This window comes from Vombatus ursinus, unplaced genomic scaffold (genome assembly GCF_900497805.2).
Source record: "Vombatus ursinus unplaced genomic scaffold, bare-nosed wombat genome assembly UNPS02010219.1, whole genome shotgun sequence".
In the NCBI taxonomy this organism is placed as follows: Eukaryota; Metazoa; Chordata; class Mammalia; order Diprotodontia; family Vombatidae; genus Vombatus; species Vombatus ursinus.
Window position 1 is genome coordinate 483,194 of NW_020949997.1, and position 21,738 is coordinate 504,931.

At 44.2% G+C, this 21,738-nt stretch overlaps 1 protein-coding gene across 1 annotated transcript in view; it reads right to left on the minus strand.

The window, feature by feature from the left end:
* Positions 1 to 21,738, minus strand: part of BIN3 (bridging integrator 3) — a 44,191-nt gene that overhangs the window by 4,099 nt on the left and 18,354 nt on the right. Inside the window, exons 3-8 of the mRNA XM_027853866.1 lie at positions 15,668 to 15,708; positions 15,242 to 15,303; positions 9,023 to 9,159; positions 8,196 to 8,236; positions 1,652 to 1,793; positions 1,296 to 1,430 (exon numbers count right to left, since the gene is read on the minus strand). Coding sequence (XP_027709667.1) covers positions 1,296 to 1,430; positions 1,652 to 1,793; positions 8,196 to 8,236; positions 9,023 to 9,159; positions 15,242 to 15,303; positions 15,668 to 15,708 — 558 coding nt within the window. The remainder of the gene's footprint in view (positions 1 to 1,295; positions 1,431 to 1,651; positions 1,794 to 8,195; positions 8,237 to 9,022; positions 9,160 to 15,241; positions 15,304 to 15,667; positions 15,709 to 21,738) is intronic.

Genomic DNA, 21,738 nt, shown 5'->3' on the forward strand with positions numbered 1-21,738 from the left:
CTGCTCATTAGGACCACCACCCTAGTTAAGGCTTCACCATCGATCATCTCAACCACTACACTAGCCTCCTAATTGGTCTCTCTGCTTCCACTTGTTCTTCTCTTCAATCCATCTAGCAGACAACTGCCAAGTGTATGTTCCTAAAACCATGTCTGATAATGTTAGTCCCCTCCTCAAAAATCTGGACTAATACTTTATTGCCTCTAGGATGAAATGCAAATTCCCCAGGCTGGCATTTAAAGACCTTTTCAATCTGTCTCCTACTTACCACACCAGGCTAATTTCATATTAGTCCCTTTCACATTGTTCAAGCCAAATTGGCTTACTAGTTCTCCCTTAAACTACTAGCTGTACCCTAGACTTAACTTGTCATCTCTTGCCTCCATTCCCCATGTTTGGGATGCATCTCTTCTTCCTTTCTGCCTTTTAGACTCTCCAGTTTCCCTCAAGGCATTGGCTCAGGCACTGGCTCCTAAACAAGGGTCTTTCCTGATTGCCTCCACCCCCATCTGTCAGTGTGGTCTCTTTCTCCTAAAATGACTTTTGTATTTACTCGTATCTCCCTGGTAGAACAGAAGCTACTTAGAGATAGGGCCTCCCTTTGCACTTCCAGAGCCCAGTGCATGCTGCAGGCAAAGCAGCCATGGAAAGACTGAGGTTCCAATTCTAGCACCATCACTTCCTAGCTGTGCAATCACACATGAGTCACTTGGGCTTTCTGAGTCACTGTTTCTTCTCTGTAAAGTGGGGACAACCCTAATCATGGCAGCACAGTGTAGTAGATGAACCACGGGTTAAGTCACTTAACAATCGTAAATGACCAACTGAGCTGCTTGTTTAAATCTGTGAAGGAAGTTTCTCCATGCTGAAGAAATCACAGAATGGACAAAAAGAAAACATACTATCTACCACACAGTTGTGAAGAAACCTTAAAGTGTGACATAACTGTTACCACCATCATTATCCCATTACCTCTAGGCCTCTAGGTCCTAGTCCCCCAGGCAGCCTCTTTAGGGTCACACAAAACAGGTGTATGCCTCGGAATGCTACTGGCTCCATCAGGTTTGGAGAAAGGGGTACTTCTCTCCAGTTCTGGCCTCTATTCCTCAGCCATGAAGCAAAACTGAAATCCAAATTCATCCCAAACCATGCCAATCTGGGCTCCTCTTAGATGGTTCTAGGATGCTGAGAGTTGAATTCCCTAGCTTGGAGTCACATGGATGTCCCTGCTCTCACTCTGTTGCTTATCCTTCCAGTGGGGAGTCTGGGGGGCTGCTCAGAAAGCTCAGTCTTACCTGGGCCCGGATCAGTGACTCAAAACTTGGCTGGAAGTAGTCAAGTCGGCTGCTGTAGAAACGAGGCATCTCCTCTAGAAGCTGTCTGTTCTTGGCTTCAAAGTCGTCCTTCACAGGCCGAAGCTCTTCTCGTACCTGCCCGTTGTGGGTTCGGTCAGGGTCCCAGCCCGGGCAGTGGGGGTGTCTATCCCACCCTTTCTCCTCAAGGAGCCAAATTCCCAGGGAAGGGTGGAGAACCCACCTGGGGAGCTCCCCCCCCAGTTGTGTTTCAGCTGGCCCCCTTCCTCACCTGCCAAGCCTCTGGCCCTGGCTTTTGTTTTGTTCTGTTTGTTTGTTTGTTTGGGCAGTTCCAGTACCTGGTGGAGTTTGGCCAGGACTGGCCCTGTCTTTTCCTTCTCCTCATACTTTTCCACCCTGGACTGCAGCCGTTTGTAGTCCTGCAGGGCTTGTTCCCGCCTTTTCACCGCCATGTTGAGGCTGGGGAAGACACTGCCAAACCTGCCAGAAACGGGGTAGGCAGATGAGCAGAGGCTGCACCATTACTCCTGCCTGGATACTACCAGGAGGGGAGGAGAGAAAGAGCACAGCTTATAGAGACTCTCGAAAAGGCCTTAGAGACCACCGAGTGTAACCAGCCCCGTCACAGTACAGAGGAGGAATCTGAGGGTCAGAGGAGTCCTGCGTTCTGCCCAAGGTCACCCAAGCAGGAAGGAGCTGCATGCAGACTAACTCCAAATTTCCTGTGCTTTTAACCACTAGACTTCAGCGTCCTGGCACGAAGCCTCAATGATAAAGGAAGGACTAAAGGCATCAGCACTCCCAGCACCTTACAAGCGGATGAACAAGTATGATACTTTGTACTTGCTAGGCAGGTCAGTAAGTGTGTTCAAAGTGCTTTTACATTCATTATCTCGTTTGAGTCTAACATTAGGAGCTAGGTAGGGTAGGCTTTATAACATAGCCACTAGCCTACAAAATTATGCATGAGAAGAATATCACAGAACTGTAAGGGCCCTTGGAGATGATCTAGGGCAAATTCCCTCATTTCACAGAAGTGGAAACTTTCGCAGTGGCTTGAGGCCAGACCACTTGGTCACAGCAGCAGTGGCACAGTGGAAAAGATCTCTGGAGTTCTGAGCAGAGGGCCTGGGTGGGAATTCCCATTCTACTCTCCTTTGTGACTGGGGGCACATTTACTTATGCTCCGGGCCTTTTCCACTACTCAGACTTATGGAAAACAGGATCCATGACCAACTAGACTAGACTATAAACCTAATGGATCTGACTTTATAGAGAAGTCACTCATTGATCTCCAGGACCTCCTGCCTCTTAGACATCAACTGTGAGGGCTTTGCATTATTTCTGTGACTAAGATAGGCACCAGAAAAGCCCAGAGCTTTGGGACCATTTGATAAGCTACCAATAATTCTGCCATTTCAAAGTAAAGGAACCATTGATTTACCAATTGTTCTGAACTGAAAACCTCAAAGTTGGCAGCCCACGGTTGTTGTTCAGAAGACCCCTGGAGCATTTTAAGTGCCCCTCAGATATTTACATTGAAAGACTGTAGAGATGGAGGCAGAAATGAATTTTTTTCCTTGGGAAATCTAGAAAGGCAGTTCTTGAGGTCTTAGCTCTTTTCACTAAGACCCCATATGAGCTCTGGATCCAAAGTACTATCATCTATATGGATCCAACTGAACATATAATAATGCTTGCACTAATCACGCTACACTGAAGTTTTCTCCAAACTTGAAACATGATCACCACTCAAACAAAAAAATTAACAAAACATTGTACATGAGTTAGAGAATTATTCAATGATGCCTGAAACCTGGGCAAAGGAAGAAGAAAATATGAAGCTGACCAGAGATGGAAATCATCAACTTGCTCACATGGGGCTTTTCTGTAAGCAAAGAAAATCTTTTGAATAAACCATGTTCCTCTACTGAAGTTTTCCTCAAATGCTTCATCATGGGTATGGGTGGGGGTGTGTGTGTGTGTGTGTGTTACAGACATAGATAGATAGATAGATAGATAGATAGATAGACAGACAGACAGACCCTGACTATGCCAGCACAGGAGGACAAAGATCTGGCAGGATCTGTCCAGCTGGAGAAGTTTCTGAACAGGCACAGTAAGAAGCTGCATGTCGGGTAGCTAAAGAGCAGCCCAGCTAAGTAGGGAGAGGCTTTTCACTCTGCGGGTGGCCACAACAACTCTTGAAGACCATCGTCTACGTTACAGAGGGATCATAAGCAGTACTGGTGGAGAGAATATCCATACCAACAAAATGACAGATTCTTTAAGTGTGGAAGTAAGTAAACCACAGCTGGGGCTTGTTCCAAAAGCATGGCATTCGAAGTTTCACTACCTTCAAATCAATCGCTGCTGCCCTGAACGAGCTTTCCTCACTAAACTGGGAATGTCAAAGGTATAGTGTTTTCTGTCAGTCAGTACCATTGGAGTCTAGTGTAACATGGTGATTCTAAAAACCATGGGGTGCAATCTAGAGGGGGACTGATTTCAAGGAACTCATCTCAATACTTTTGAACTGGCACCTCGGGTTGTTACTATGAGGCAGTCTGAGAGAAAGATTTCTGGCCCACCCCTTCTCTCCCTCTCTCTGAGAGGACTATGACAGACAACTGACAAATCACATGATTCACAGAAGGCAGTGTAGGCAGAGCTGTGAATTCACTAAGGTGCTCCCACTGGGGAGTAAGTCATTAGAACAGCCCCATTGGAAAGGTCTTAGTTCTGGGGCTTTCATCAGTTCCACAGCCTCTGGCCTCTGACTTGTCACAGGAAAGGAAGACAATAAGAATTTGACACAGGTGAGTGAACTCTCCAGTGGTTTCTCCTGTGTTGTCCTTGACAGCCTACTTTCCATCCTACTACTTTAGGAAAGAGAAGACATCTCTTTGGAAGAGATAATGTAACATGAAAACACTTCGAAGGCAGAAGGCACTCAGTAAAGTCTCAGTTATCAGGAGAGGTGTTGTGATGGAGTGGAAAGGGCACTTGCTGTAATTGGAGTCAAGGGAAAACCTAGGTTAAATCCTAGCTACCAAGACTTAGCCCTGTGATACCGGGTAAGTCGGGCCTAGTCCTGTGATTCAAGCCAGTCACCTTACCTTTTGGACCTTTGTTTTTACAAAACTGCACTAGCTGCCTCCCAGATTTATAAACTTTTAAGCCCTGTAGAAATGTGAGTTGTTCTTGTCCGGAGAGAAAAGACCAATCCAGTACGGAAATAGTTAATGGTCCTTCCTTAGGGAGCACTAGCTCCCTGGTCCACCAGCATATCCCCCCTCCCCTCTACAATTTATCTTACAGCGTACATTTCCCAAAGCCATGGTCACACCCACCCGGAGGAGTGACTTGGCAAGTATCCACTGGTCTAGGGGCATAACACTCATTTTTAAGGGAGAGAGAGCCTAAGTACCCTAACAAACCCATTACGTTCTCATCTTGGAAATTAGTCCAGCCTCCTCCATAGAAGTCAATTCACTATTCTAACATTTCTTTTTCATGATTCTTGTTTTGCCCCCTGATGCTGACGACCCTATGCCAAACCAGGATGCCAGGGGTGGGGCGGGTGGGTATGAAGCCAAGATGGCAGCCAGGATGTTACCCTGGGAATCTAAGATGTAGTGAGTGGGGACTGTAGACTTTGCTCCCGGTGTGGCCAAGCAATGGTGGTCCTCGGCAATTCTTTCATGAGAACCTTTGTGATGGGATCTTCAGCTCACTGTTAGGCACTGACGAATGACCAAAACTTCTGGGACTCTTTCCAGCTCTTCCTTTCTCTGAGATTTTCCATGGCTTACTGCAGGTTAATCACTAATAGATTTCCACTCATATGGATACACTCAACTTTGGCATTCCCCTTGGGGGTTGATTTCATGTCTTCCTTGGAGTGGAGAAACTGAGGCAGAGCTTGGGGGGAGGGCACAGCTTAAACCAAGGCTTCTGATAAGTCAGTGGTGGGACCAGGAATCAAGAATTCCTGGCTTTCAGTACTGGCCCACTCAGCCCCCACCTCTCTACTCTCTATTTATAGGAGATGGAACAGTCTTCACCAACTCCCAAGTTGTGGGCAATATAAATAACCACGATGTTGCAAAAGGAGTTGGTTTGAAAGCAGGAAACCTCAGAACTGGCCTACTGCAGTTTGGAAGAACACAGGTTTGGGGGGTAGTATGGTACAATGGAAAGCACACTGGATACGGAGTCAGAGAATCTGGGTTTGAATTTTGACTCTGCTACTTAGTACCTTGGTAGGGGGTGAGGTGGTGGGCACATCATTTAACCTCTGTCTAAATTTCCTCATCTGTGAAATAAGAGAATTGGATTAGATAACCTCCAAACTCTGAACTGAGGATCCTATGATGGGACCAGGCTAGTTCCAAACACCTGAGCACCCTCTCAGCGATGGTCCGAGGCAAGACGTTCATGCTGGCTTCTCCCCCAGGAAAGACACAGCTTTTAAGGCCCTGTGACAATCTGACTGCCCCTCCCAGTGCTCTCTCTACTGTCCCATGCTGCCTCACATGGGTCCTTATGGTGGTTAGTTTTTCATCTGTAACATTTTATTTTCTCTACTGGAGTGTAACTCCTGGATAGCACTGCACATAGTAGGTACTCATTAGGGATTTGATTCTTTATTTTGTCCATCTCTTGCCTGTCCCAGGGCTGCCTAACAAACTCCCTCTCCTGGGTAAGTGTGGGGAAGGAGGGAGAGAGAGGCCGGCTGGGAGGTGGGTTGGGAGCAGCCGGCCCTGGTGGGGAATGCCTGCCATTCCTCAATCTGTGCCCACACAACCGGGATCTTCCACCCACCAGGAAAGGGAAATTAAAAGCATCCCAATCCAACTAGAGCCCGGAGGAGCAGAACACCCAGCTCAGAGAATGGGGGATTAGAGGCCGAGCCCCCTGGAGGTGGGAAGGAGGCTGTGAGGGGGCAGCCATGTGGCCATGTTCTTCATTAGGGGAGGACAGGAAAGCTGCTGTTTCCTGCTTCCGGTCCTGGGGTCCCCAGGAGGCTCCCCACTACCAAGACGGAAGCAGGAAGGGAGGGTGGAGAGGGGGTGCAGCCAGCCTTAGTTTGATGTGGTCAAGGAGATTGCATGTCGCCTGGGGTGGGGTGAAAAGCTAGTCTACAGGCTCATGGGGAGGTCAACGGATCTGCCCAGGGAGATCTCAGCTTCCACCCCCTGCCACTCGCCCACCTTCCTGGCAGGTGGTGGGCTGCCATGGTGGTGGGAAGCAGCCGGGATTTCTCTCAGCTGGGCACCAGCTACAAAAACCAGGGTCGGGGATTGGATTTCAAGGCTGCTTGGTGCGTGTGAAATTGAGTCAGAAGCTCCCAGAACTGGCTTTTCTTTGCCTAGATCTGTCAGGCCCCGAGTGCCTAGCCCTGTCCTTCTGTCCTTTTTTACCTGCCACAGGCCAGCTCAGATACCTTGTGCAGGTTAATATTGACTACGTTGTCCTTAATGAAGCACGATCTCTGGGCTACGACTTCTGATGTCCAGAAGACTACACAAGGACAGGGACTGCTCTGCTGCCCACCTGCCTTCCTGGCTTTCTGTGAAGTCTTATCTCAGGAGGCTGGGGTGCCAAACCACAGAGCTGCCTGATTTATTTAGATACTGGCTTCCTGACCAGTACAGCTGCCTGTCTCTTGTCATCTCATGAGCCTCTCTCCACAATAGATCCAAACAATATACCTCATTCTTCTTCTTATCCTGGTATTTTGGGTTGAGGGGTGACTGGGGGAGGGAAAGTGATTAACTTTGATAGTAGGAGAGAAACTGCTCTGAGTTATAGGCCACTGCCTTGGGTTACACTTAAGTCTTTCAATCATTTCCTGGAAAAGCTGGTGATTAGGAAAGGTGAGAAAGAACCCCTTCCAGGGGTTAGGAGAACTACCTCCTAACTCTACCCCCTGGACCTGGGCAGGGGCAGATAGTTTATGATTCCCTAAATACAAACGGTTAGACTGAGGATCAAAAACTGTTCTAAGTTTGGGGACCCTGATCTAGCTCTAATGATAATTTAGCAGATCCTGCTTATCCAGGTCCCAGATGAGTCAACTGCAAGGGACCACCATAGAAGAAGTAATAATGTGCAGCTGTTGAACTGGAGCCTGAATCCTTTCTAGGTCAAAGCCAGTTTGGGAGAGGCCAGAGAAGAAGATGAAGTGAGGTGGGAGCTTCAAGGGAGCTTTCCTGTCTCCTGCCACCCCCACACCTACTTTTTCCCCTCAACTTAGGGGACCTAGGGAGCAAGTCTGTCTCTCTGATCATCAGCTGGAGGCACTCCCAACAGAGCAGATGGATCCCACTGCAGAATTTATGAGCCTGATGGGTCATGAATTATGAGGCCTTTCCAGTCAAACAATCCTGCTGGTGCTCCCCCCACCCCATCTCCCCTGCCCAGCCGCTCCCTTATTTCAGAAGTAGAATACTCCAAGACAGCTGTTCTTCCACTCCTGACCAGAGATGAAAGGCCTCCTGCACCTCCATTCTGGGCCAGCCAAGATCTCTGCTAGCTTAATTTGGCAAGTTCAGGCCCTACTGGGTCTTGAGCAGACAGCAAAAGGGAAAGAGCCAAATGACCATGCTTGGAATGGCAGGTAGAGGCTTGGCTGCCTCAGGTTTCTACAAGGACAAGCAGCTGCATGACAGGGACCAGAACTCTGGGGGAATCACAGGTCCTGTGGCCTTTTTGGATTGTCCCTTAGCAGTTCAGTTTGGTCCTCAAACTGCTGCCAGCCTGCTCAACTTATCCCTTGCCCACTGCCAACCCCACTTGAGTTTTCTCCTTTATAAAGTGAACATCCTCAGCAGAGCTCTTTAAGAATGTCAACCCTCAGGGATGGCTGCTACTCACTTTTTTAGGGGCTCAATCACGGTCTTTTGGATCTGGTTCACCTGTCAAAAATAAAACACAGTGAGGTCAAATTCTGATGGCAACGTAGTTGTTCAGGCATTCAGGTTCCACTTCCTCTGACTAAATTATGAAGCTGGTTTGTAATGGACATAGAGACCAGAAGGTCTGAAGAGGGAGACAATGTTCTTTACCTCTTCCATGATCATGTACCAATCCCCCCTCGATGGCCTGCCACTCCCCAGGACAAATGATGGCCAATTAGATGACATGGACATCTTTGAGGGCAGGGAATGTAGTGTTTGTGTCTGTGTCCCCAGGATCTAGCATAGTGCCTTTTACATAATAAGTGCTTAATAAATATTGTTGAACTGAATGAAAAGAAAGTGCTAGTCATATCTGAGACTACAACAAGTCTGTGTGGATAGCCACAGAGATCCACTGGGCTCAGGCAAAGACTTCCTACCTATCACTGGATAAGAGTCAAAAGTGGCACTGCACATGGCATCAGTTATGGTTTACATGGCGTTACAGCTATTAATGTCAGCCTCAACACTGATCTAATCTGGCACCTCAAATAGTTATCAGCTCAGCGGCCCTCGAGGCTGAAAGAGCTGTAGGAGGAATCCCGGTAGGACTAAGCCAGACAAATACTAGGAGACATTTTAGCTTGGGCAATCACACAATACAGAAGTATCTCAAGAGGAGAGGGCTAACTGGAAATGAGAACTGGGGCCTGTTGTGGATCCTAAAAGAGCTGCCCAGTGGTTTGAAAGAAGACATGAGAAGAGAGGAAAAGGAACACCCTTGGCTGCAGAAGACCTCATCACCTTCTCCTGGTTAAAGGCATCCATCCGTTTCATGGCTGTATCTAGCGCAGTCACCATGTTTAAAAATTCCTGGTCTTGCTCACAAAGTGGGTTGGAGAGGAGATCAGAAGAGATCTTCACAGCTGATTTGGACATGGCTGTGGGAAGGGAAAGCTTAGAAGTTGAATGGAAGGCCAGAAAACAAGGTTATTTAAGCCTCTATCTTTCTAGAGTCCAGATAACAAAGACCACTTTCACATTAACACTTCAAATTTTACTGCCCACATATCTGGTGGCTAACTTGCCAGTCATGAGAAGGGCAAGAAGGGGGAAAATAGCAAGCCAGAGCTTGAGAATTAGATACTAATGGCTATATAGTGCTTTTCATGTAACAAAATAACTTAGGTCTTTGGATCCTGACAACTCCAAGAAATAGGTAGTGCAGGTATTACGATTTTCATTTTATAGATGAAGAAACAGTCTGGGAGAGGTTAACTGACTTGCCCCACATGACACAGCTAATAAGTGGCATGAACAGGACTCAAACCAAAATCTTTCATTATCTCCACATTTTGTGATGGTCTTGGAGGAAAGCTGGCACAGCACAGGTCATTTAGCTTCTCCCAGCGTGGGCCAAAATCCCACTGACACACATTTGCCCTATGTTCTCCTTCATAAGGATCATAGATTCTCAGAGTCAAAAGATTCTTAAGTGATAATAGACAGCATGTCTGATAAACAGTTACTAGTACTCTATCTTTGCTTTATACAGCAACCCTTTCTATTTAAATTATACCATTGGTCCATATGGAGCAACAAAAGATAATTCCAAATAATGCATCGTGTATTTGTTAATGCTAAAATACAGCTACTACTATCTCTTTAATTTTCTTCTCTAAGCTAAGTGTCCCCAGTTTTTTCAATTGCTTCTCCTATGATATGGCTTTAAGGATCCAAGCCATCCACTTCTTCCTAAAACGTGATGCTTAGAACAAAATACACTATTCCTCATAGAAGTGAATACTTGTTAAAATGGTAACCACTTCAGGCTGCCATTTAAAAGTGACTGGAATTAGGAATTAAAGAGACCTAGCCTTTGGTCCCAGTCCTGACCTTAGGGAAACCACATGTAAAATAACATCACATCATCCACCTCAGGATCACAGTATCAAGTGAGATAAGTGATGTGAATAAACTTTAAAAATATATTGCCATATACTGTATTAAGTTTTATCATATAATACTGTCTCAAGTGACTAAATTTAAAGAATTTCCTTTGGGGATTTTGAGGAATGGGATGGTTACCCACTTGGTATGATATAGTTAGGATTGAGTCTAGAGGCAAAGGTATAAGTTTTTTTAGTTCAATGAATCTATGATAAGATTCTACGAAAGGACAGAATATCCACATTCTTTATTAAAAAACACCAGGGACAGTGCTGGGAAAAGAACACTTACAGGTCCTCATCCTTTACTGGTTTTAAAATCTATAAAGATTTTAAAAACAAATTCTGTAAGTGACAAACAGGATGGGCTAGAGTCATGTTACGCAATAGAGAATGGGCATAAAATTTCCAGCTAGTGTTTGCTACACAGTCCCTGGCATAGGGTCTAACTATTTCTCAGAAAAAAACAAGAGTAATTCTGTGGTATATCTTCTTAGTAAATCATTCAAAGTACTTTTAAGATATACTCTAAGAAGCAGTGAGTTCATCTCTCCATCTCATAGATGGTGGAAAAAAATCCAAGTCACATAGGCCTGTGCTCAAGTCAAAAATGGAATCCATGAGTTGATGACTATAAATCTAATCTTACTACCACTTTGTGTTTCTTCTCTCTCTGCAACTAGGGATACCTACAGAAGGGGGCTATTTTTACACAAAACAATACAAAGTATGGTAGGAGACAGGGATGTAAAATTCCTAGAAATGCTGAAGACATGGAGAAACTATCTTAAAAAAAAAAAAAAAAACAGGGAAATATATGTGTGTGTGCATAAAACAATTTATTTGGGGGAATAACACATAATATACATTTTTAGTACCTTTTATGATCTTTAAAGTAATTTTGTTAGTTTAGAAACATAGTGCTTAGCACAGTTCATGGCACATAGTTAAGCACTTAATAAATGTCTATTGATTGATTATAATCTAGTTTGCTCGTAAAATAGCATGTTCAATATAGGACAAAGACCTGAGGGAGGGGAACTGTTTCATTAAGAACAAAAAAGTCCTCACAAAATTTTTTCTTCCAATTTTCCGCACCCATTCCCTGACTCCTACTTTTCCACATTTCTAGGGGGGAGATAAATCTCTTCTTTGCCAAAATTATAGGCTATTGTGTGGCAAAGTGTTTGGAGTCATTAGTTTTGCTTAGGCAATTAGCCACTGGGAAAAGCTGAGCCAGGCATCTGCTTATAATGTCACCATCTTATGAAGTTGTCTTTGGTGGGATTGAAAGCCAACTTGCTAGGCTGGTTAGAACAGGGTGCTAACCAAGCCACGTACAAATTCCATTTCCATAAGAGTTAATTAGCTATGCTCCACAGCCACAGACTACATCTTTTAACTTTCAAAGATATGGTGCTAAGACAAAGGGCATGGACTAAGTGATAGTTTATGGCTGATCAGGGCAAATACATTGCTATTATTTGAAAAATTATTTAGAAATAATTCCTTTCTGAGAGTGGATGACACACTTAAAAGAATTCCTTGTGTTTACTGAACCTGGCTTTTTTGATGAAAAAATTCCTCACTCCAGCTCTTGGCCAGGGAAAGGGAGATAAGAGAGGCTGTAAAGAAAAAGGTGCCATGCAAGATGTACCATGTTAAGAAAGATCACGAACCCTTTAACATTAGGACTTAACATATACTGGAGAGACATCTAGGGCACAAGGGTAGAGGTAGCCTTTTCACTGCACAGAAGAGGAAGGTGAAGGTCCATTTTTCACAGAGCCCAGGGTTAGATCACCTGGGGTCTTATTTGCTAACGTGCAGTTTCACCAGTCCAATGTCAGGCAAAGGTCCAGTCTTGATTGATAATTACACACAGTAACCTTTCTGTGAGATGGTAGATCAAGTTTTCAGGTTTTTTTCTCGCTGAGTTGAAGGGAACCCAGGGGGCGTCAAGGAAGGGATATGTGAGATTCATCAAAGCCTGGCCTTTGGAGTCAGTGAAGGAATCATCTCTTTAGGACTGGGGACAGCTAAGAGCAAATAACAGCCTTCTTTACCTTTATTGCTTTCAAGTGCTCTGAGGCCAGTAATTCACTTCTGGGATTCTGGCATTATCTCTATGACCCTGGTATCAGTGTGGCTAAAGCAAGGACACCAACAACACTGTTGAAGCCTACAGTTTATATAGTCAAAGGAAACAATTTATTAGCAACTGTAAGCAAAAGCTTGAATACCACTACTTAAAGAGGTGGACCATTTCCTTCATTTTTTAAGGTTCTTTATTTGAGGAATAAAGAGTCTTAATTCCAGCTATGAAAATTCAGTAATGCTAACATCCCGAAAGGAAAAGAAGCACTGAATCACAGATCCAGTGAAAGAAGTAACCTTAGTTAGCCATCGCTTCATCAAATTCCATCCAATCCCTACATGACTATAATATAGCCTGGCATTTGTATTGTGTTTCACAAACTATCTGCAAAGCAATTTCTCAAACATAACAAGAGTCCATGTTTATTTAGCACTTTAATGTTCACAAAGTGATTTTTCACAATAGTTTGAGGGAGAAAGGGAAAGTATTGTCATCTCCATTTATAGATAAGAAAATTGAGACTCAGAGAAGCGACATTATTTGCCCAAGCCACAAGGGAAACGAGCAGGTGAGTCAGACTTAGAAATGGTACTATGTTCCTTCTACTGTACTAGGATTCCTCTATAATGGATAATTCTCCAGACCTTCCCTTTGTCCCCAACCCCTACCTCCCCTCTACCCTAACCCTCAATGTTGAAAAGGTGAAGAAAAAGAGAAATGAGAAAAAGAAAAAGTTAGTTCCAACTAAGTTGAATTATTTTAAAAATCCAGCATTTTCTTTAAGTGCCATTTTTTCCCTGGTTGGAACCAAAAACAGAGGCTAGGAATGAGTTATGAGTCAAGTATGGAACAACTCAAATAATCTGGATTAATGTGGTGTGAATTTCCCTGGCTTAAACCAAGGGGTTTAGCTATAGATGGAGCCAGTTTATATCAGGGCTTCTGTTTATATTATTTATATTCAGGTCACTGTTTTGGGGGAAACGGCATCTTATTTTTTGCAGCTCATTATGATCAAATGAGATACATTGTAAAGTGCTTTGCAAACCTTAAAACACTATATAAATGTTAGATATTATTAATGTTATTATTGTTATTATTATTATTACCCTTAATAGGATGTGGAACCCCTTTGCATAAGTAAAAAGCCTGTGACAGAAAACATATACAAGGGTATTCCAAAAGTCTTAATGCAGTTTTAAACTATTAAAATACACTCTGTATTCCATTCACATTCGAACCAAAAGGGCAAACGCTACCAAGGTCATATTGGGAGTATCTGATACTGCAGAAAAGAAATACATTAATATGTAAATACTCCCTTTGTGGGGAAAATGGGTAGGATCTATAGAGTGGCAATGGGAGTCCACATTGCCCTTGAAGAGGAGGAAAATGTTGAACACTGTGCTAACCCAGTGTTGGTTCTGGTCTGCCTTTTTCAGGAATGTCTGGAGCTGGCAGTCTATAGAAGGTAGGCTCCTCCACCCTAAATTCTAGGGACCCTTATGGGAATTCCTGGAGAGCTGCCTAAAACCCCAAAGGACATACCTTACATGGGTGGAGTGGGCCCCACTGAGCAGCTGCCACTGACCACTCCCTACAGACTCCCAGCATGCTCTTCTCTGTTCCATGAAAAATGGTCTCACAATACTAATTAATTATTTACTAAGTGTGGCCTGAGGAGTAAGGCAAACCTGGTTTCTAATTCTCTCGGCTCCCTGTAGGAGCTTACATGAATTACTTCCTCTCTTGTGTCTCATGATGTGGATGGAGGTGCAATAAGGGCAGTCCAAGCTGGAACATTCAATCGGTTTCATCAGAGAACTGAATGGCTAACAAGGGCCTCCAACTGGGCAGCCTGAGTGCTATTTCAGAAAATGCTGCCAAGGAGCCACAAGAGTATCATTGTGGCCCACCAAAAAGAAGACTTACTCTTGATCAACTTTTACTTTCTCTGAAATCTTCTGGTCACAAAATGATAGGGCCAAAGAATGTTAGAGTGAGAAAGCATCTGGGAGATCATTTAGTCCAAGCCCATCACTTTACTGAATGGGAAACCAGTCTCCCTAGGTGTTTCTCCTGTCATTTCTGCAAGGAAAAACTTTATGTACAAGTTAGATGGGACTCCTTGGAAGAGGAGCCTCAATGAACAGCTACACAGTTCTGACATGTTCCTCTGTTCCAAGAAGAAGGCTAGTGCTAATTAGCATGACAATACTAATTATCTATAAGTTGGGTTTTTTTCCTTTTTTTAAATGCAAGAGCTCCAGTATATAGTTTCTTTTCATTCAAGAGTGACTCTTGGTAAGAGATTTGCATCGACTTTTGGCTGGCTCCTGTTAATTTCCACACACGAGACCCTCTCAGATCTTTCAGAATCTTTAGTAAATGAACTAAATACAGGGCAGTGTTAAAGCATTCTTAAACCTGTCTGTCATAGAACTACATGTTTTAGTCCACATGACCTTCTTCCTCTGTCCTTCTCAAATCCATTTTCTGAGATAGCTCTTTGCTCCTGAAAAGCAAATCACCTACTTCCCAGGGGATCTATTGTAATTTTTGTCAAAGTTCATATCTGCAAGGGCCTGAAAGGAGGACAGAAGAGAGCAGCCTAAATTCCAATATGCCAGAGACACTTTCAGCTTAAAGTCCAAGTTAACTGTGATGGTACTCCTATCCTCCTTGCTTCAAGCTCGTCAAACTTAGTACCAAATCCAAAAGGACCCTGAAGTCAAAGAGAGCCTCCTGAGAAGTAAGGGAAGAAGGAGAGTTTTGGTAAGAACAGTAAGTTTGCTCTGATGAGGAATGGTTAACCTAGGGCCAACTGTCAGTCAGTATTTTTGGAGGAGTCATCCCAAAGCTAGTCCCCACAACAAATGGGCTTGGGGTTCTGTGGGAGAGAAACCTATTTATTCTCTATGTCATTTGCTCCCCTCCAACTCTTAGGCCCTAGCAAGGTGGGGTGGGACTACCTACCCAGATCAGCATCGGTGCTCTTTTTCAGGTCCTTCTGCAGCTTCTTGGTCTGATCCTCCAGCCTGAAAAGGAGACAAAGAGGACTTGATTTCTGGCTCCTCTGAGCTTCTTTTGGTTCCTAAATCCAACCTTTTCCTCTAGGATGCTGCTAGGGAAGAGGGGTTCATTTGCTATGGAGATTTGCAATCTAACCTAAAAGATAACGTATTCTACAGGATTCCCTAGATCATCCCTATCAATGAAGACTTGAGGAATATGGGGATCTGGCAGTATAATGAACTGCCCTGACAGTATACTAATGGGGGTGTTCTCCAAGTCACTAACAGAGCATCAAACAAATGTTACAACTACAGAAATTAAACAGAATAGAGCTGTCTCTCCCCCCCTGGAGTCGTTCCACCTCCTCTCCTGGAGTTGATCACTTACTGCTGGAGTTTTCCATATTCCCTTTCAAAGTCTCTTTCCACCTGTAATGAAAGACAACTCAATCATCAAAGAAATGACAACGTTGGAAAAAAAATCAGCCCTTATTTCAAACAATATACGATAATCATCCCCCACCTAAGCCTCCAGGAAGCAACACTGTTTAGTTCATACAAGTACTGACAGTTCTCCAATGACAAATTCTCTTTGTGTTCCTCGACTAATTAATTGCTTGATTCAGGGATAAAACTCCTCTCCTATATGGGCCTTCTAGGCAAATACCAGAAGATTGTGACCTTATTCTCCCACCAAAGGGGCATGGGCACAAATTTTTTCCCCTCTACTCCCAGAGTAGAGAAAGAAGAAAATTCCTGAAACTATCTGGCTGAGGAGATAAAGTCAAACTTTTGCTTATTTAGCACATTTTTCATACACATTTTTCATAGAACTGGATCTATTTGTATGTTGGTAGTTCAGCTACCTGCATGCCAGATGAAGTTAAAGGTCCTTCTCTGTTTTCTTGTGAATCAGTTTCCTCATCAAAAAAATGAAAACAATAGCCTAACTTCACTATTAGCTTTCTATAGGCAATATTCAGCTTATCTGGGATGTTAGATGAAACAAATAATGTCTGAAAGGTAACAGGAAGTACTAAAAGAAAGCAGCTAGAAGCATATATTTTTACTCTAACCATTTTCATGTGGAGGAGATAAATGGATGTCCCTGCTCAGAAAAGTAAATGTCATAGACATGACGTGGTGAACTTTCATATAGCCCCTCTCCAATAAGAGGATTCATGTATGCTTCTCTCTTATCAAACTTGCTCACCTAGCATTCCTCTTTGGGAGGATGTGCTTACTGATGGAGTCAAGATTTTGTTTGGTTTTAACAAAACTGCCCTCATCTGCCCCAAGGCAAAAAAATCCTGCCATTTTATAGTCACTGAACAGAAAACCACCAGAATGTCAGGGGTCATTAGAGGAAGGAGGGCATGTCCCTGCCAGACTGACAGGGGCCTTTAAGACCACACTCTGCAGAGGAACCTATCCTTTACATACTTCCTTCAAACTCATCCCTTCCACGAAGATCAGCCTCATTAAGCATTATCCTAAAGCTACACCAATCTTACTACACACGCTGGGTTATGTATTGATACAAATTCAAGGTAAAGCTCAATATAAACTATTCAGCCATAGAATGTCAGGGCTTTCTGGTCAAATCCCTCATTTACAGAGGAGGAAACTCGGGCCCAGAGAGAGCAAGAAGTGACTTAATCGAAGGTCACAGAGCCAGTCAGTGGCAAAGCCAGGCTTAGAATACAGGTCTCCAGAGCTCTACAGAGCTCTCTCTCCTGTTTCCTTATACTTCTCCTTTGATAACTGTCAAGTTGCCTTATCTCTTCTATGCTGATCAGCTTAGAGGACAGAGATGTAGTTTCCTCATTTGATAGACTGGCAACTAGAACCTGTGCCAGACCCTGGCAAAATTATAAAGTCGGCTAAGTTTTGTCTTTGGTGACCCCAGTCTTCCAGATCTGCATTCTTTTCCCTCTGCAGTGAGGTCCCTCACTTTTCTCAATCAAGTGCCCAATAAATGTCCTTATGCTTTCTTCCCTTCCCTGTTTCTCCCCCTAAGAAAATCTATTCTCAAGGGAATGAGCTGAAATTTATTAAGGTATAAATAATTACTAATAGCTTAAATAGTACTGTCCCTCTCAGGGGAATATGCATTTTTAAAAACCTGGATCAAATGAGATAATGAATATACAAGTACTGTGTAAACTATAGAGTGCTTTGTGAAACATAATGTGTTGTTATCACTGTTCTAGTAGGAAGTCTTAAGCTAAAGTAGTGATGCTCCTGTGATGGAATTTCTGGCATCAATGAGTCAGTGGGAAAGATGTTTGGGGGGTAGTGAGGTCTTACCTATGCTCCTGAAATCATAAAACATACATAGTTACCTACTTGGAAAGATACTATGATAGAGATCAGACAGATTTGGGTTCAAAGCCCACCTCCATCAGTTCATAGTTAATATAATAACCAGCATTTATATAAATGCTTTAAGATTTGCAAAGGACTTTATATACATTATCTCATTTGATCCTCACAACAACCCCTGAGAGGTAGCTGCTGTTATTACCTCTATTTTACTGATGAGAAAACTGAGGCAGAGAGAAGTGAAGTGTCTGAGGCAGGATTCATGAAGACCTGAACTCAGGTCTTCTATACTGCAGGCCCAATGCTTTATGTATTCAGTGGTCTTTAACTTGACCAGTTTTGTGACCATGGACACAGAACTGCCTAGGACAGTCTTAGACATTTAGCAAAATACTGTTAAGAGATTTTGCACGACACTAACGCTATTTTTAAAAAGGGAGAACAAGTATTTTGAGGGTGAGTGGCGCACCCCAAATTACCCAGTAAGCTGGTGGCTAGGGTTATGCTTGGAGTCCAGAGCCGTGCTTCCAGTCAAGCCACCAGGAGGTGGCAGGTGAGTAGTGTGTTGTTATATGTTAGGTCTACAGATGAATTTTAGCATTTTAACTCTGCCAGAACCAATCCCTAAGAGGGTGAGAGCAGAGTGCAGGTGGTTTCTTGGAGGGGAGGCGAAAGAGTCTGCTGAACTGCTAGAGCTGTGACCTCTGGCTTCCACTCTTTTCTTTTGCAATCCCACCAAGTGCGTTGGTGTGTGGGATGTCAAAGAACACCTGGCTTCTCTGGACTGAGATTGCTCGGACTTGTACAGAATAGGACTCTAAGCTTCCAACTAGGTTGGTTCACCCTAGGATGCACATGATCCTGGGCTTGCACAGGGGCTGGAAGCTGAGAAGGGCGGTCAGGGGTGGGAACTGATACCTACACATCGAATGCTAAGAAAGGATACCCTAAAGCCTATGAAATGCTGGAAGAAACCATGCTATCCCTGGACCTCTAGTAATCAAGTGTTGGGCCACATCAACTAAAAGGGCTCTCCAACTTCCACAAGGGAAAACTCTCAAGGAGGTCCTGGGGAATTTCAGTTCCTCAGACAGGGCACAAAAAGGTATTTTATTTCCCTATTCTGAGGGAAGAGTTAACCAGGAAAGATCAGAATCCATTTAAATGCTTGTTCTCTCTGCCAAAAGAGCAACTGGATCTCAGTCAACAATGCTAGACACGCATGGACAATAGGGGATCTAAAAGGGTTGGGCCAGGCTGATGAAGTGGACTGTCAAGCTGGAGGCCAATGACCAACACTGCTTGGCTGCTCCCAACATTCTCAAGGCTTGGGATAGTACCCATACAAAGTGTGACCTCTTGTTAAAGAGACTAGAAAGATTCTGGCAAGGGTAGGAGGTTGGAGGAGATGACTGCTGTGAGGTCATTCCTGCTCTAGGATGCCATGATTGTTAATGAGAAAGAAGACTATGACAAGAAGGTACAAGGACAGATGGGGCTCATGCTGCAATAAAAAGGCTAGAATGCCAGAAAGAGCTGCACACTCCCACCCCTCCCAGGAAGCTAGGGTTCAAATGGCATATTCTCCTGAGCTTGATATTGCAGGGCTGCATTACAGAATTGGGTAAACACTCAGAAGGAATGCAGACAAGGCACCATCTATTTTGCATGTAAGAACCTTTCATCAGCAGAGGTCCAACCTGACAGGGTTTTTTCCTCGCCTTAACCATGGAGGGGGATCCCTTTAACTTACAGACTCAAGTGAGTCTGGGGGATAGGGGGATAAGTGAGTCATGGAGGAGGTAGCTTTGGACTAAAATTCCTTCTATTTTCCCTTGAAGTACAAGGGCTCTCTATTCTTTCCTCAGGGGGATGGCTCTAGCCACTTTGTGAGCTTCTGGGGATTGTGAGGGGACCAAACAAAATGACAACATTTGATAAGGATTTTTTCCTTAAATTTCAGTTTCAGTTGTCAGCTCCTATAGAGAACATGCCATTCCAGCAAAAGTCCCAGAGCTTTCATGAATAACCTGGGTGCAGGAGAACAATGAGGGCAAAGACACAATGCCCTCTTTGTGTCTGATAGTTGGGTGCCTTGAGCCAAAAATCTCCTGAAACTCCCTGAAGATAACATGAGCATTTATTCCCATGACAGCGCCTCTGTGACTTCCAATAACCTAGCTATCCACATCTGCTCCCCTCCCAGAAAGCGCTCAGGCAAGAAAAACAGTGTGCGTCACTAGTGTTCAGATGGCAGCTGCCAGAGATGCTGAGACAACTGTACAGCCTGGGCCTGTTTGGAGAGTTGGGGTGAAGGTGGTAGTAGGGATGAGTGGCAGTAGAGAGGAAGAGTTGGTAAATGCCAAGACTCCCAAAGAGTTCTGGGGAGGGAGTATGGACATCAAGGAAATAAATCCAGTGATGTTTTTTAACCCAAGCTGAGGGTTGTTTGGACTCCTTCATTAAGGATCAAAGACTCTGATCATAATCTCACTAAGCTAGGATTCCAACTGCTTAGTATGGGCTTATTTCTTGGGAGTTTATAAGGAGAAACCAACTATCTCTAGGTCCCCTTCTGCTCCAGTGAAAGTAAGGCTCTCTGTGGCAGTCAAGAGTGTTGGAGATTAAGAGGAAAGAAATTCTGTCCCAAATGAAGCTGGCCCAAGGAGAACGGAGAACTAAATGAGGGAGATCAACCCAGGCTGGTGTGGCTCAAGGGGTTTTCTAAGCTCTACCCACCTGCCCGTCTCCCTATAATCTTGGTTGCCCAGGGAGTCACTTTGCCATTCCAAGTAGTCTCTCAGGCCCAGGGGGTCTTTCCAGCCAAGAGTTTTACAAACAAGCTGGATCTTAGCCCCGTACCCTTCCAGGGAGCAGCATGTTCCAGAAGCAACAAAGTTCATTTCAGCAAAGGCAGGAGTAGTTTTGTTTTGTTTTGTTTTTTAATATCAATAATAGGAATATAAGACCCTTCCCAAAACCACTTCTCTTTCTGATCTGCCCTGGATTAAGCCCTGGAAACCTGAGGCCACACCTTCCCACTTCCTGCAGCCGGCCAGAGCCCAACATCTGCACACCCAGATTCTTTGAGCTCTGGCTCAAAGTCAGCCTGTACAGATGGATGGCCTCATTTAAGTTTTGAGATCTCCAGCATCCTGACTCTCGATGACAAAGTGGGAAAACTCTTTTTAGGATCTAGGAGTGGTTTGTACCCCTGGCCTCCTCCCCCCAAGCCCTTCTTTTATAAATGACTAGGCTCTGGATTTCCTACTGATAGAGTTGTTCCGATGTTTGCTCTGAACTTCATGATGGTTGGTAGAGATGCTTTGCTTTTGATTTAGTTACCTCAGTTAAAGAGAGCAGAACCTATTACGCAAAGAGGGCAGGAAGGGGCTGTAGCATACAATCATACTTGAGAGGCTTGGATTCCCAGAATCACAGTTTCAGAGCTGGAAGGGCCCTCAGCTGCTAGTCCAATTCATACCTGAAAGATTCTTCATGGCTTTCAAACTAAATTCAAATGACTTATTCAGATGGGGAAGCCAGAAGGGCCTCTTTCTTACAGGGTTTCCAAAAATCTTGCAAAGTGCATATGACCTCTTTCTCTGGGAGTGAGAGAGAGGCCTCAAAACAGAGGCAGGATCTAACTCCTGCTAGAGGTTTTATAATCAGAGGCTATTGAACTGGATGGGACAATCAGGGAACAAACCTCCTGCAGGGGTGTAATGTCTGAAGCTTGCTTTTCTGGAGCTGACCTATTCCCTAGATGTTAAATTGGCTTAGAGCCTCATCCAAAGTAAAGGACACACTTGTATATGTAGCTGGTAGGGGGAGGAGGAGATGATGGGACAGGAACTGGTGGAGAAAGGCAGGGTCCCCCTATGAAGTCAAGACAATAGGAAACCATCTTAGTAGACAATTAATCATAACTTCTTAGTTGATGCACAGCTGCAGTGGCCACTGAACAAGAGAAGTGGTAAGGGCCTAAAATTGCTGGCTTCAACTTAACACAGGAACTCTCTATGGGAGTACAAACTATCTGGATCTTCCAAACAGGTTGTTGGCACTTCAACTTTTTCTCTAGGAAAATGCATAAAAGCTAGAGGGGAAGTTATCAGGCAATAACAAAGAATG